At 32.3% G+C, this 11,990-nt stretch overlaps 1 protein-coding gene and 1 long non-coding RNA gene across 2 annotated transcripts; both read right to left on the reverse strand.

Moving 5' to 3' along the window:
- Positions 1-924: 924 nt before the first annotated feature.
- On the reverse strand, positions 925-2,426 carry LOC141457651 (uncharacterized). The gene is made up of 2 exons (XR_012460429.1): positions 2,270-2,426; positions 925-1,435 (listed from the first exon to the last, which is right to left on the reverse strand). It is a non-coding gene; the product is annotated as an uncharacterized lncRNA (long non-coding RNA).
- Positions 2,427-2,435: 9 nt separating this feature from the next.
- LOC141457650 (uncharacterized) lies at positions 2,436-8,154 on the reverse strand. Its single transcript, XM_074134853.1, has one exon. It carries the CDS (start codon positions 8,152-8,154, stop codon positions 3,274-3,276), a length of 4,881 nt encoding a protein of 1,626 aa, XP_073990954.1. The 3' UTR covers positions 2,436-3,273.
- Between the last annotated feature and the right edge of the window lie 3,836 nt (positions 8,155-11,990).

Raw genomic sequence — 11,990 nt, forward strand, 5'->3', positions numbered from 1 at the left:
TGTTGTTCATAGCGGAATCACACTCACATTTAAGTATAAATCTCTTTAACAAAAACTTACAGTTTAAAATGTTAAGTATAAGGGTTGATTAAACGACAAAAGGTACACAAATCAGCGAGTACCCAACATTTCATTCCTATTACAGCTCGTAATAATTTGAGCAATTTAGAAAGTTTTTGAAAATATTTATGTTTTTTTTAAATTTCTTTCTAATTTTTCCCCATTTTTATAAAAGATTTCTCTTACTATTAGGTTTTCTGATAACATTCCCCTATGAACAGTGTCTTGTTCACATCCTTGCAGAAGATATTAGAAAAAGAATCCATTGTACTTTTGCAAAATTTGATATCATTTAAGTAAAATTTTACTGCATTAAATTTTCATTAATATTTTTTACATTTTATTTCACGTCTCAGACCCTTATGCTGGCCATTTTTTGTCAATAAAATATTTTCTGCTAATATAGAAATGTATTTTATTAAGGCTTAATAAATGTCAATAAACAGGCACCTTAACTCTGTTCCAAATTATTCTTTTTTTATCTTTACTACGCTCTTTATTTTGAATAATCATTAAATTATACTCACATAACACTCAAATAGATATAAAAAAAAAAGATAAACTTTGTTGGTCTATCACAGTTATAAACTGAATCACGGAGTTAAAAGAAATTTTAGTCTTGAATAGGTATTGTTTATTACCTATTTTTAATAAAAATTGATTTCTAAATTATAAATATATGAAGTCCCTTTAATTGAGTACTTGTATAAAATTTTGATAATCAAATAATCAGTAAAAGTAATAGTAATGGCCTCATCTAAAAGTATACGTTGTCTTCCATTTTACTGATGAGTTAAAAAGCTGTGGAAGGACTGACTGGTGAGTAGACGGAAAGTAGGCAGACCTAGAAGGAGCTAGACTGAATAGAATAGAATAAACTTTATTTAACAATTGAAGGTATATACATGTTACTTATGTACATAGGAGTGCCATAACTATAACCTCCAGCTAATTACATAAATTGTTACAGGATATAGTATAAAAGTAAGTATTGAGGGGAAAAACAATGAAAAACCCTCAGCCTCTAAGGGAAGTTTTACTTCAGGGAGTCCTTAACTATCCTGTGCCTGTGCACCGTGTCCATGCTATAGTCCCCTATAAGTCTACATAGGTGGTTGTGACTTGATTCACACTTGCTGAAGAAACCAGTAGCGAGGTACTTGATGTAATGTACTACTTAGTCCATGTAGGTGTTAGAGTGTAAGTCTATAATACGCGTGTAGCGGGGGGAAGTTGTCACAAGCCTGCGGAGGTAGACTGAGGAATTGGAGTACCTCAGAAAGCTGGAAATCAGGTAATGGAGAAAAAAAGCTCTGGCCAGAAATGCTTGGAGAACCAATACTCTGAAGGTCAACTTCCTATGCAGACTGTTGCACTAAAAAGCAAATAAAAAAACAAAAAATCATGTGTATAATCAGATGAGGAAAGATGTAAAGGAAGCTGTATAAATTGACTGTATAATTATAAATATGTATAATTAATTAACTCTTATTTTTTAATTAACATTTGACCATTTGGCAAAGTATTGGGCCTATCTGTTTAATCAAAGGATGAAGTTTAAACGACAATGTAAAGAAGTTCTTAAATTGTACTTGAATCTAATGTCAAAGTAATAATAAGAATGAATTTGTCAATGTATGTTGGTGATGGTGAATTTTCTTAAAAACGTGATGAATTTTTCTATTGTTTAATAGAATAGCGTCTCATAAAAAACCTTTGCTTTAAGCGTTTAATAACTCCTGCTACAATCTATTTAAATTAAATGGGTGCTACTCTTCACTGAGCAAAAATATTTTATTGACAAAAAATGGCCAGCATAAGGGTCTGAGACGTGAAATAAAATGTAAAAAATATTAATGAAAATTTAATGCAGTAAAATTTTACTTAAATGATATCAAATTTTGCAAAAGTACAATGGATTCTTTTTCTAATATCTTCTGCAAGGATGTGAACAAGACACTGTTCATAGGGGAATGTTATCAGAAAACCTAATAGTAAGAGAAATCTTTTATAAAAATGGGGAAAAATTAGAAAGAAATTTAAAAAAAACATAAATATTTTCAAAAACTTTCTAAATTGCTCAAATTATTACGAGCTGTAATAGGAATGAAATGTTGGGTACTCGCTGATTTGTGTACCTTTTGTCGTTTAATCAACCCTTATACTTAACATTTTAAACTGTAAGTTTTTGTTAAAGAGATTTTTGTACCTTTTGGACAGTTTTAATTATAGTTTCATAGTCCTATGACGAACAATATTTAAACTTCATAGACATCTTTGAATATGATCTCTCTGCGTACAGTTTGCCTTTATATCTGCAACATAATGAAACGGACCCCTCATCCTTTTACAACCAGGGCTTGGGACCGGCTTCGGCGGATTTAGTCCGTCAGTTAGTTTTAGTCACACATAATATAACAAAACATTGCAATTGATGTAATAAAATAATTATATACAACAAACCTTTCACAGTGAGGAGGATTTATTTAACATTATGTATATTGCTTCCTCTGAATTAGGTCTACAATCCTTAGAACTGCATCAAATTTAATTAATTTTAGTTGGTTATCTTAAAGTTTTCTACATCATTAAAAAAAACTACGAGCGTAATATTTCAAAAAATAGGTAAAGAAGTTGGAAGTTAGTTAATTTAACGTTTTTATTACTCAGCTGTGAAAGATTCATCAAAGGAATTTCAAAAATTTATGAATAGTAGAAATAAATTATTGAGTAAAATTGTTGAAAACATGGAATTAAATAAAATAAAGAAATTAACTAATAAATATTGTAGAATATGACATTGAATTTGTTTTAATCGCAAATATATATGTAAATTACAATGAAATAAATTTCTTTGTTCAATGGAAAAATAATATATAGTGTGTTTTTCGATTTCTTGTTACAGACAACACTGTAAGGCTTAGGCCTAAATTGGCCCATATCTTATTTAAAACTAAAATGACATATTTTCATTGTATTGACCGTGTCAATATAAAAAATATATCGGGACAACAATAAAGATTCATTGCGAAAAACAAATTCTATTTCAATCATATATTTTTTTAAAAGAGAAACATGCACAAACAAATTAATTAATATTATCATTAAATAGAAATCACATGCAGTCAGTCCTAATGTCCGTTACCTGCTGGCTCTCTAACGACCGAAATGAAATATTTTAAATTAAAAATATATCGGTTTCGATTTTTGTTTTTACATTGTTTTTAGCATTAAAATGTACGCGTCTTTTAATCCCGGATTGAATTTAAAATTATAATTTATAATTTCGTCATTTAACGAAGTCCACGAATTATTTTGACTTTTTATCGCGCAAACATAGTGACCGGAATTAAGGCCTGAACCGTAGTGGTAAATCACGGACGCCAGTGTGAAATTAAAGCCGTCAATTTTAACATTATTTTCATCGAAAGAGTGAATTTCATTTAAAACACGATTTCCTTGGTAACGCTTTAATATTACTATTAGATAATCCGATACCGAATTTAATTTACTTTTAATATAAATATTATTTTCCCCGCATTCTGAACAAGTTATATCCGATAATTTATAGTCGAATAACGATAGAAAACTAACCGGTTCGTTATTTTGCACAACCCCGAATTCTAGGAAGTACATTACTTCAGGATTAATGGGAACGTCATCCCAATAATGATTGCAATTGAAACATTTTCTAACGAATTTAACTGTGCAATCAAATAACTTGCTCGGAATGTAATTTTCTGTTTTTAAAGCATTTATTACGAACGATAGAAATTCTTGCGCGTCTTGCTGAATATTAGCGTTGAAGTTTATGTCGCTACCGTGAGCAATTAATTCGCGGAGTCTTTTGGTGTTAGATTTTTTGGTTCCACGAGTTATTCCGGATTTTAAAATATTAAATAATTCGCAAGTTACACTCACTTTTTGGTAGTTATCGCGAGTTTTTGGATCCGGGAAAGTTAAGTTTATATTATTGACGAGGTTATTCGTTAGGTTAAATTTAACGGAATTTATATTAATCAAACACTGTGCCACAACATTCGCGTAACACGAAACGCCGTCAGAATTCGGTAAGCCAAATATTTCCGTTTTAGAACAAAGTTCGCGATTAACATTTGATTGGAGAAGGGATTCTTCTTTTGTTAAATTGATGGTGGGGGAAACGCGAATATTATTATTCGCAGTTTGCAAACGTGGTGATTGGATCATTTTATTTAAACGACGGTATTCACTTATCGCGTCCGTATCTACTTTTATTTTTGACGAATCGAAATCAATTAAATACAAACCGGTTAAATTAGTGACCCGCGAGAGAGCTACATAGTGCATACCCGGTGCAAACACTTCTTTACCTAAACTCGTGAATAAACAATCCAAGGTTAAGCCTTGAGATTTGTGGATGGTTACCGCGTACGAAAGAGTCACCGGAAATTGTTTCCTATGCACGTAAATATTTTTTAACAACAGAAATCGCGCTTTAACCCTTTCTAAAGAAAAGGGCTTGTTATTCACGAGAATTATTAAAGTATCTACCACGTTTCCTTTATAAACAAACCGTTCAACTGTACCGATTGTTCCGTTTACAATTCCGTTAGCAATATCGATATTTCGTTTAACCATTATTTTCGCGCCAACAAATAAATTTATTGTTTTAGATAAATTAGCCGTACGAGAGACGTCTTCCGAAATTTTATTAATTAAAACGTTCAAATCTTTTATTTTTTTATTCGAGAGTTTAAAATTATAATCAATTTCATCGATGCTATCTATTGTGACTATTTCTTTCGCAAATTTATCTGAATAAAGTTTATTAAAAGTTGTGCACTGAGCTTTAGTCGCGAAGAGACATAACGGATTTTTACCGGAATCGAGTAATTCTTTATAATTTTCAATTACATTATTTAAATCATTTTTTGGCAAAACACGCGAGTTTAATAGTGCGATGTCTTCTGCGCAGATATTACCTGACCGAATATTGAGCAAAGTGTTTACGAAACCGCTTTTATCATTTTTCTGTCTCACGTTAATTTTTAATTCGTCGTAGTCGAACATCGACCAAAGATCAGCAGAACCGATAGACCCGAGTTTGGATTTGCATTCGATGCGAGTTAATTTTTTAAAAACTTGATTACCTTTAACTGGCTGCAATTGTAACAAATCACCGAAAAGTAAAATATTAAAATTTCCGAATGGTTCATTATTTTTGGCAATTTCCGTTAACCGAAGATGAATATAAGCGAAAACGAGACTCGAAACTAAACTAATTTCATCTATTATCAACAATTTCATGTCTTGAAGAACGTGCCTAATCGCCCGACAGCTTTCGACGTTTAATTTATTATATTCGGCGGTTTGCTGGTGCTCTACCGGGAGCGATAAAAGCCGGTAAATGGTGACGCCATTTACATTATATGCAGCCAGGCCGGTCGGAGCCGTTATAGCCACTGAAACAGTGTCTTTCTTAGGCGGAAATGTATTATTAATCCAAACTTTTAACGCTTTTAAGAGATACGATTTACCCGTACCGCCCACACCAGATACGAATAATTTTATTTGACTATTGCATTTTTTTTGACTTTGGTCGATAAGTGTTTTAGATATTTTATTAAAAATCCGGCTCTGATCTTCGTTTAAATTAAATTTACTATCGCGATCATCAATGTTAGTATACATCGCCGCGCAAACTTCCAACATCGCCACGTCTGCATCCTGCACTTCTCGGATAATATTATCCTCTTCTAAATTAATGAAATTCTCTTCTTTGAATTCCGCAATTTTACTCTGAAGTTCTTTGATTCCTTCTTCAATCATAATTAATTTATCGTGGTAAGTCATGGCCTCTTTTAATTCCGCGGAATAATGGTCAAACGCTTCTTGGTACGTCCGAAAACCTTTTAAAATATCCGATTCATTTCGCCACGGTTTAAAAAGAAGTAAAAGGGAATGATAATACTTATTGCGGTCTTGTTCTGTATTTAACGTTTTGTAAATGGGGTGTTGAATCACGTAAGGTTTACCGCGCTTTCTTAAAATAACATTATTTTTTAATTTTATTCGGTTTTCGGCTTCTAATTGATCGCGGGAAAGATCGTGATAACGACAGAAATCGTACAAGTTTAATGTTTCTAGATTGTCGGGTCGATTCGGATAATAGTCGTTCAGCCATGACTTCAAATATATATCCGTGGAATTAGCCGGCATATTTTTTAGTTCATTATACGGTTTTAAACATAGTTTTCTATTCTCGCGAAACGTGGTGCTGATATATCTCATATCTTCCGATTTACCGTACAAATGATGCCCGAGTAACCGATCCACTGTTTCGTATAACCCGATCTGCCGATGCGTTAATTTTTTTAAGCCTAAACTCCACAACGCTTTTTTATTCGATTCTTTACATATATCAGCCCACAAATCTTCTAATTCCGTTTTTTCATTTTTAGATATATAACTAGTTACGTAAATGACTAATCTCAAATCACCGTCTTTAACAAATTGCACGTCAACGTTAAACCCGCCGGAAGCTAATAGAAGGACAGGGTTGTAGTCATTAACGCGAACCTCACTTCTCTGTCTAGGCAAGTCATAAACACGTTTCGGACCGAAACCTTTAACTCTAGACGCGATTGTAGAAATTATGTCATTAATTATTAATTCGTCAGTAACTTTACGCGGAAATCCAAACCGACATCTGGTATAAATTTTTTGTTTAACGCGATATTTACGTTGACAGTATGAGTTGCACTTATGCATTTGATATTTCCGAACATACGAGTGTAAGACAGGTGACTCTAAAGGATCCGGCAACCGAGCACAAATGTATGTATTAATAAAATCGGCAACGTTTTTTAAGGAGACGTTATTAATTTCCGGACTATCCCGAATCCACAATAACATGTGGTAATGCGGCGCTCCCCTTTCTTGATATTCTACGCGCCAAAAATAGTGCTCTACGAAACCTAATACCGGGTTTATTTTATCGTTAATTAGGAACTTGAACATATTTCGGATGAGACGGTGATAATATCTGCATACGCTAGTCGGATCTAACGCACATAACTCCCCGGCGGACATTTTCTCCACGTTAGGAACATCTTTATTAATTTTGACAATGTATTGCAATAACTCGGAATGATCATATTCTGCACATGACAAAGTTACAAAAAAAGTCGGCGCCCCAAAATCGCGTGTCATGGCATTGAGTTCTTGGCGACGACGTTGCCAATACTCCTTAGTACCCCGTAACGAACTAAATAAATTGATTAAATGTTGTTCCAACTGTTCATCGTTTACGGTAACTTTAGTTAAAATATCATTGACCGTGTACGGTTTGTACGCGCGAACGTTTAACAAGTGGGCAATGGCCCCGCCAAGGTATTTAAATTCACTGTCATTTAACAAATGAAATAAATAACAAGGATCCCGCCGAAATCGCCCGTCTTTATTCAATATTCGCGTTTTACGATACTCAGCGTCCGACAGAGGAATATTTCTATTTATGTCAAATTTTCCGAACCTGCCTTTAGGAAATAGATGCGGAAATGTTAAATAATCTAAATTTTTATCAAAAACCGACACATACTCTCCCTTCATTTGCTGCATTTGATACGATTCGATTTCGCTCGATTCAACCGCGCTCATATTTATCGGATGAAGGGAGTGAAAAGTATAAAATCCGGTTTTATAAAAAGTTGCACTATCTACTTTTTTTATGGATGCCCCGGATACATCCTTAAAAGTATATTTGTTACCTATATTTTCGTTAATATTCGGTAATAATTTTACATTTAGATTTACGTTCGCGTACAACGGGTTAATTTCTTTTAAAGCAGCAATCGCTTTGTAAATTTTATTCGCGCTCACTAAATCTCGCCATATGACTCGGTTTTGAGTAGGTACGCCATTAACCAGTACAACCACTTCATGATTTTGGGGCAATTCATTCGGAAGTAGGTCCACGTTTTTCTGCAAAGGGAGGGGTAAATAAGTGACGCGACCCTTTAACCCTTTAAGTTTTTCACTGACCGCAATTTTCCCTTTTTTCGGTTGGAGACGAATTACACATTGGAACGATTTAACTAATTGGGTCAGCATTGTTTCGAAAATATTCAGCTTACCAACTTCTTCTGGCACGGTATCTACTTCTAAACAGTTATACGCGGCGCGTCCGGGAATACAATTTTGATTCAATTTTCGTGCACAGTATGTACAAATTTTAAGACCGCGTCGGCGAATATTATCATAGTTTTTATTAATATTAAGAATTATAGATTGCCATGATTTGTTATTGTTTTTCTTAAAATTTACGAAATCTTTTAAATCCTCGTCATAAGTTAACACATTGCAACACGCGCAAAAATTCTCCGGAAAAGAACAGACTGTACGTTTTAAGGAAGATAGGTTTTTTTTATATTTATGAAGAATATTTATTTCATTGGTGTCGCAACTAGTAGATGGTATGTACTTCTTAAATTTATTGGTGTCGAGTTTAAGTGTTCCGAGAAACTTTTTTAAATCTTTAACGGACCGTAAAATAGAGTCGACATTATTTGCTTTATTAATTCTTGTACTTACACGATTAATTTTGAAAAATAGATTACGTATGATGTAAATCTGTCTTTTTATGTTCCTAAACGCGGTGTAATGTACCGACAATTCTGAAAGAAGTTGTAGAAGTGTACTGCATTTGAATATACTGTTGTGTGAAGCGCAGTGTATGGTGTGACCTTTTTTATTGTGATGTCTGTACCGACATGTGTTTGCAAGCTTTTTGATTGACACAGTATTTATACCAAACAAATTCAACTAATTTATTTAAAATAGTGCTCATACATTGTTTTGAAAATTTACACGTGATACCGCAAGGCCATTCTACAATATTATTACCTTTAGTAATGTACTTTTTTAAATTGTGTGCGTTCACGAAAACGTGCTGACTATTAGCAAGTAATGTATGACCGGGAGGAATCGCGCTATAAGAGCTTTCGAAGAAATAAGGTTCAGAATGGGCAGTGTGTTTCTGTTTACCTCCGAATACTTTCACGATATTTTTAGGAGTTAGAGTTTTAATTTTATTGATTTCGAACTTATTAACGGCCTCATCAACAACGGCTTTTAATTTATTGTTTAGAAATCTTAAGAATGATCGAGCGATTCCGACTAAATGATTAGAATGTTTTATCAGGTAATAAAACACTGTGCGTTTAGTTTTATTTTTGACAATATAATGTTTATTAACTTTACTATTTAGCTTTAAATTTGCACATAATCTGTTTATTAACGCGCATTCACCTTGAAACCTATTTATCTTTTTTCGTGTCTGTATCCGTTTTTTCAATAAATTAGCGAATGACACCGAGGGCTTATTTACGTTTTGTCGAGTCAAAAAGTACCGGATATTTCTTTTTAAGTTGATAACAGCTCGATTTCTTCCATCATAACGTTTTTGTCTACTGCTGACTTTGTTTCTTTTCTTTTCATTGTACTTTCTTTGTGTTTCAGTTTTCTTTTCACTGTTTATTCTGTCTTTTTGTTTCTGCTTCCTTGCTATGCCAACTTTATGGACAACATTGTATACTCTTTGCTTCTTTCTTTTTTGTTCTGAATGAGCTGTGTCATATTCTCTCTGTTTCTTCTGTATCTCCTCTTTATGAGATAAATTATACTCTCTCTGTTTTTTCTTTACTTTCTCTTTATGAGATAAATCGTACTCTCTTTGTTTTTTCTGTATCTCCTCTTTATGAGATAAATTATACTTTCTCTGTTTTTTCTTTACTTTCTCTTTATGATAAAATTATATTGTTGCTGTTTTCTTACTATTCCCTCGCGATTTTTAACGTAGTACCGTTGTTGCTTAGTGGCGGCGGGAGTCACAGTAGTGTAGTTCTCGAGCTCAGCAGTGCTGTCAATTGTCTGTCTAATGCCCGTTACTAAATTTTTAATTATTTGCTTTCTTTTTCGATATTTAGAAGGCATTTTTGTAAAAATATAAACATAAGTAAATAATTAATATAGAAGATAAATACTTAACGTATATTTTTTCTTAGATTCTGAAAACAAAAACAAAAATTATTTTTTAACTTTGTAAAAAGAAGTGATTTTGGTTTGTTGCAATAGAACTTCAAAAAGTAATGTATCCGATTGGGAATATTTTAGTATAGAAAAAAAAAAAAAAATGGACCGCCAGAACAATAGTTGACCATAACTACAAACAGTAATGGAGGAAAAAAATTTTTAGTTATCCAAGCTGAATATGATTTATGGAATATATCAGATTTGCAACTTACACAAATAAAAAAAAAACAAAAGGAAAATTAAAATTATGTAAATAAAAAACCTGAACTCAAACGAGAATGAATTTTCAATGACCGAGAGTTGAAAAAAGACTGTGGAAGTATCTTCAATCTTGGAAGTTTAGGACTCATGTAATCGTATTTCACACTAAATATAATAAAGCACTTTGACAAAATGTTTCAAATAAAACCTATTTATTGAAGTATAAAACTAAGCTCTAGTAATCGTGAAAGTGAAAAACTACTTAGTAAAGTGGTTGACACTTTCGGTAACAAGTTTATTATCGACTTGAACTAATTTGGGCGATTGGAATATTTTCCTCACCAGAAGCAGGCAAAAAAAATGTTGCAAGTAGATCAAACAAAGGTGACACACTCCGAAAAACAGATAGAAATAAATAAATAAATTAGGGGATCCACATCTAAAAACTACATCAGGCAGGTAATTACTTTATTCTTTTGATCAAGCAACTAAAACAATCTAAGCAATATAATAATAACTTGTCGAAATAAGAAACTGAAATTTAACAATTAATCAGAACTAGGCTTAGTTTTTGACGAGACATCAGCAATTAAGGTGCACTCAATCTTACTAAAACAAGCTTCTCACGAACTTTGAATATTCAGCTACTTTTTGAAGTAAATTATATGAAACTAAGAAATAACAAAATATCTACTTACAAAATTAAGAAGAATGTATGAATATGAAGTCTTCAACAAAGTTGCTTAATAAATAATAATATCGCAAAAATTGCTAGCACTTATTTCAACAATTGTTAAAAGACGTTTGATTTAGGTTAGGTTTTATCTTTACTTCTATTTTACAGTGTGTACAAACCATAAAGGAGAGGGGAATCACACTATTATAACCTTTATTAAGTAAAACACTATTTTTTTGTTCACAACCTCAGACAAAATAATAAAGTATAGTAAAATATATTTTATTAAGTTAGGAATTAGTTGTAAATATATTATCAGTATAGACATATCGTTGTTCTTTTTAAAATTTTAGAAGTTTTCACAGTGGGGCGCGCTAGTTGATGTAGATAGCAGGTAACAATGTTTAGATACACAGAAGGTTACAATGCAAAATAAATAATACGGTGTGTCTGCGTGCTTTTTCAAACAATGGTGTAATATTTATAATAATTAATAAAGATTTTTGAACAAACCTGTAATAATAAAGTCGTTGTATGTTTATTTTTTAATTTTAAACATTCTTTTGTGTTTAATTGTTCATTCATGAAAATCAGATCACCCATCGATAATTTGAAACGATTGCAATACTTTCCCTTAGTAGAGTAAGAGCAAGATGGCACTCGCAAATTTTATCAAATTCGGGCCAAGGTTTACCGAGTTAATAATGATAATTTTAGAGTGGCTTAACTTAGGTGAGGCAAACTCCCCTCCTTGACTATGTTCTTATCATTTTCCAAAATATTCTAAACCATTAAAAGTCTATTCTGTAAAGTTTCTATTCTGGTTTACAGGTTTTGTCAACATTTGGGATAAGCAATAGTTTTATGCACTGTACTTTAATACTTTATATTATTATTATACCAAGTTAGTGGAAGGTATCTCAAATCAAATTAGTATCAAATTAGTGAGTAGAAGATAAAGACTAAAGAAAAGTTAGGG

The sequence above is a fragment of the Rhodnius prolixus genome, unplaced genomic scaffold (genome assembly GCF_049639745.1).
Source record: "Rhodnius prolixus isolate KJV_2025 unplaced genomic scaffold, Rpr scaffold_40, whole genome shotgun sequence".
Lineage (NCBI taxonomy): Eukaryota > Metazoa > Arthropoda > Insecta > Hemiptera > Reduviidae > Rhodnius > Rhodnius prolixus.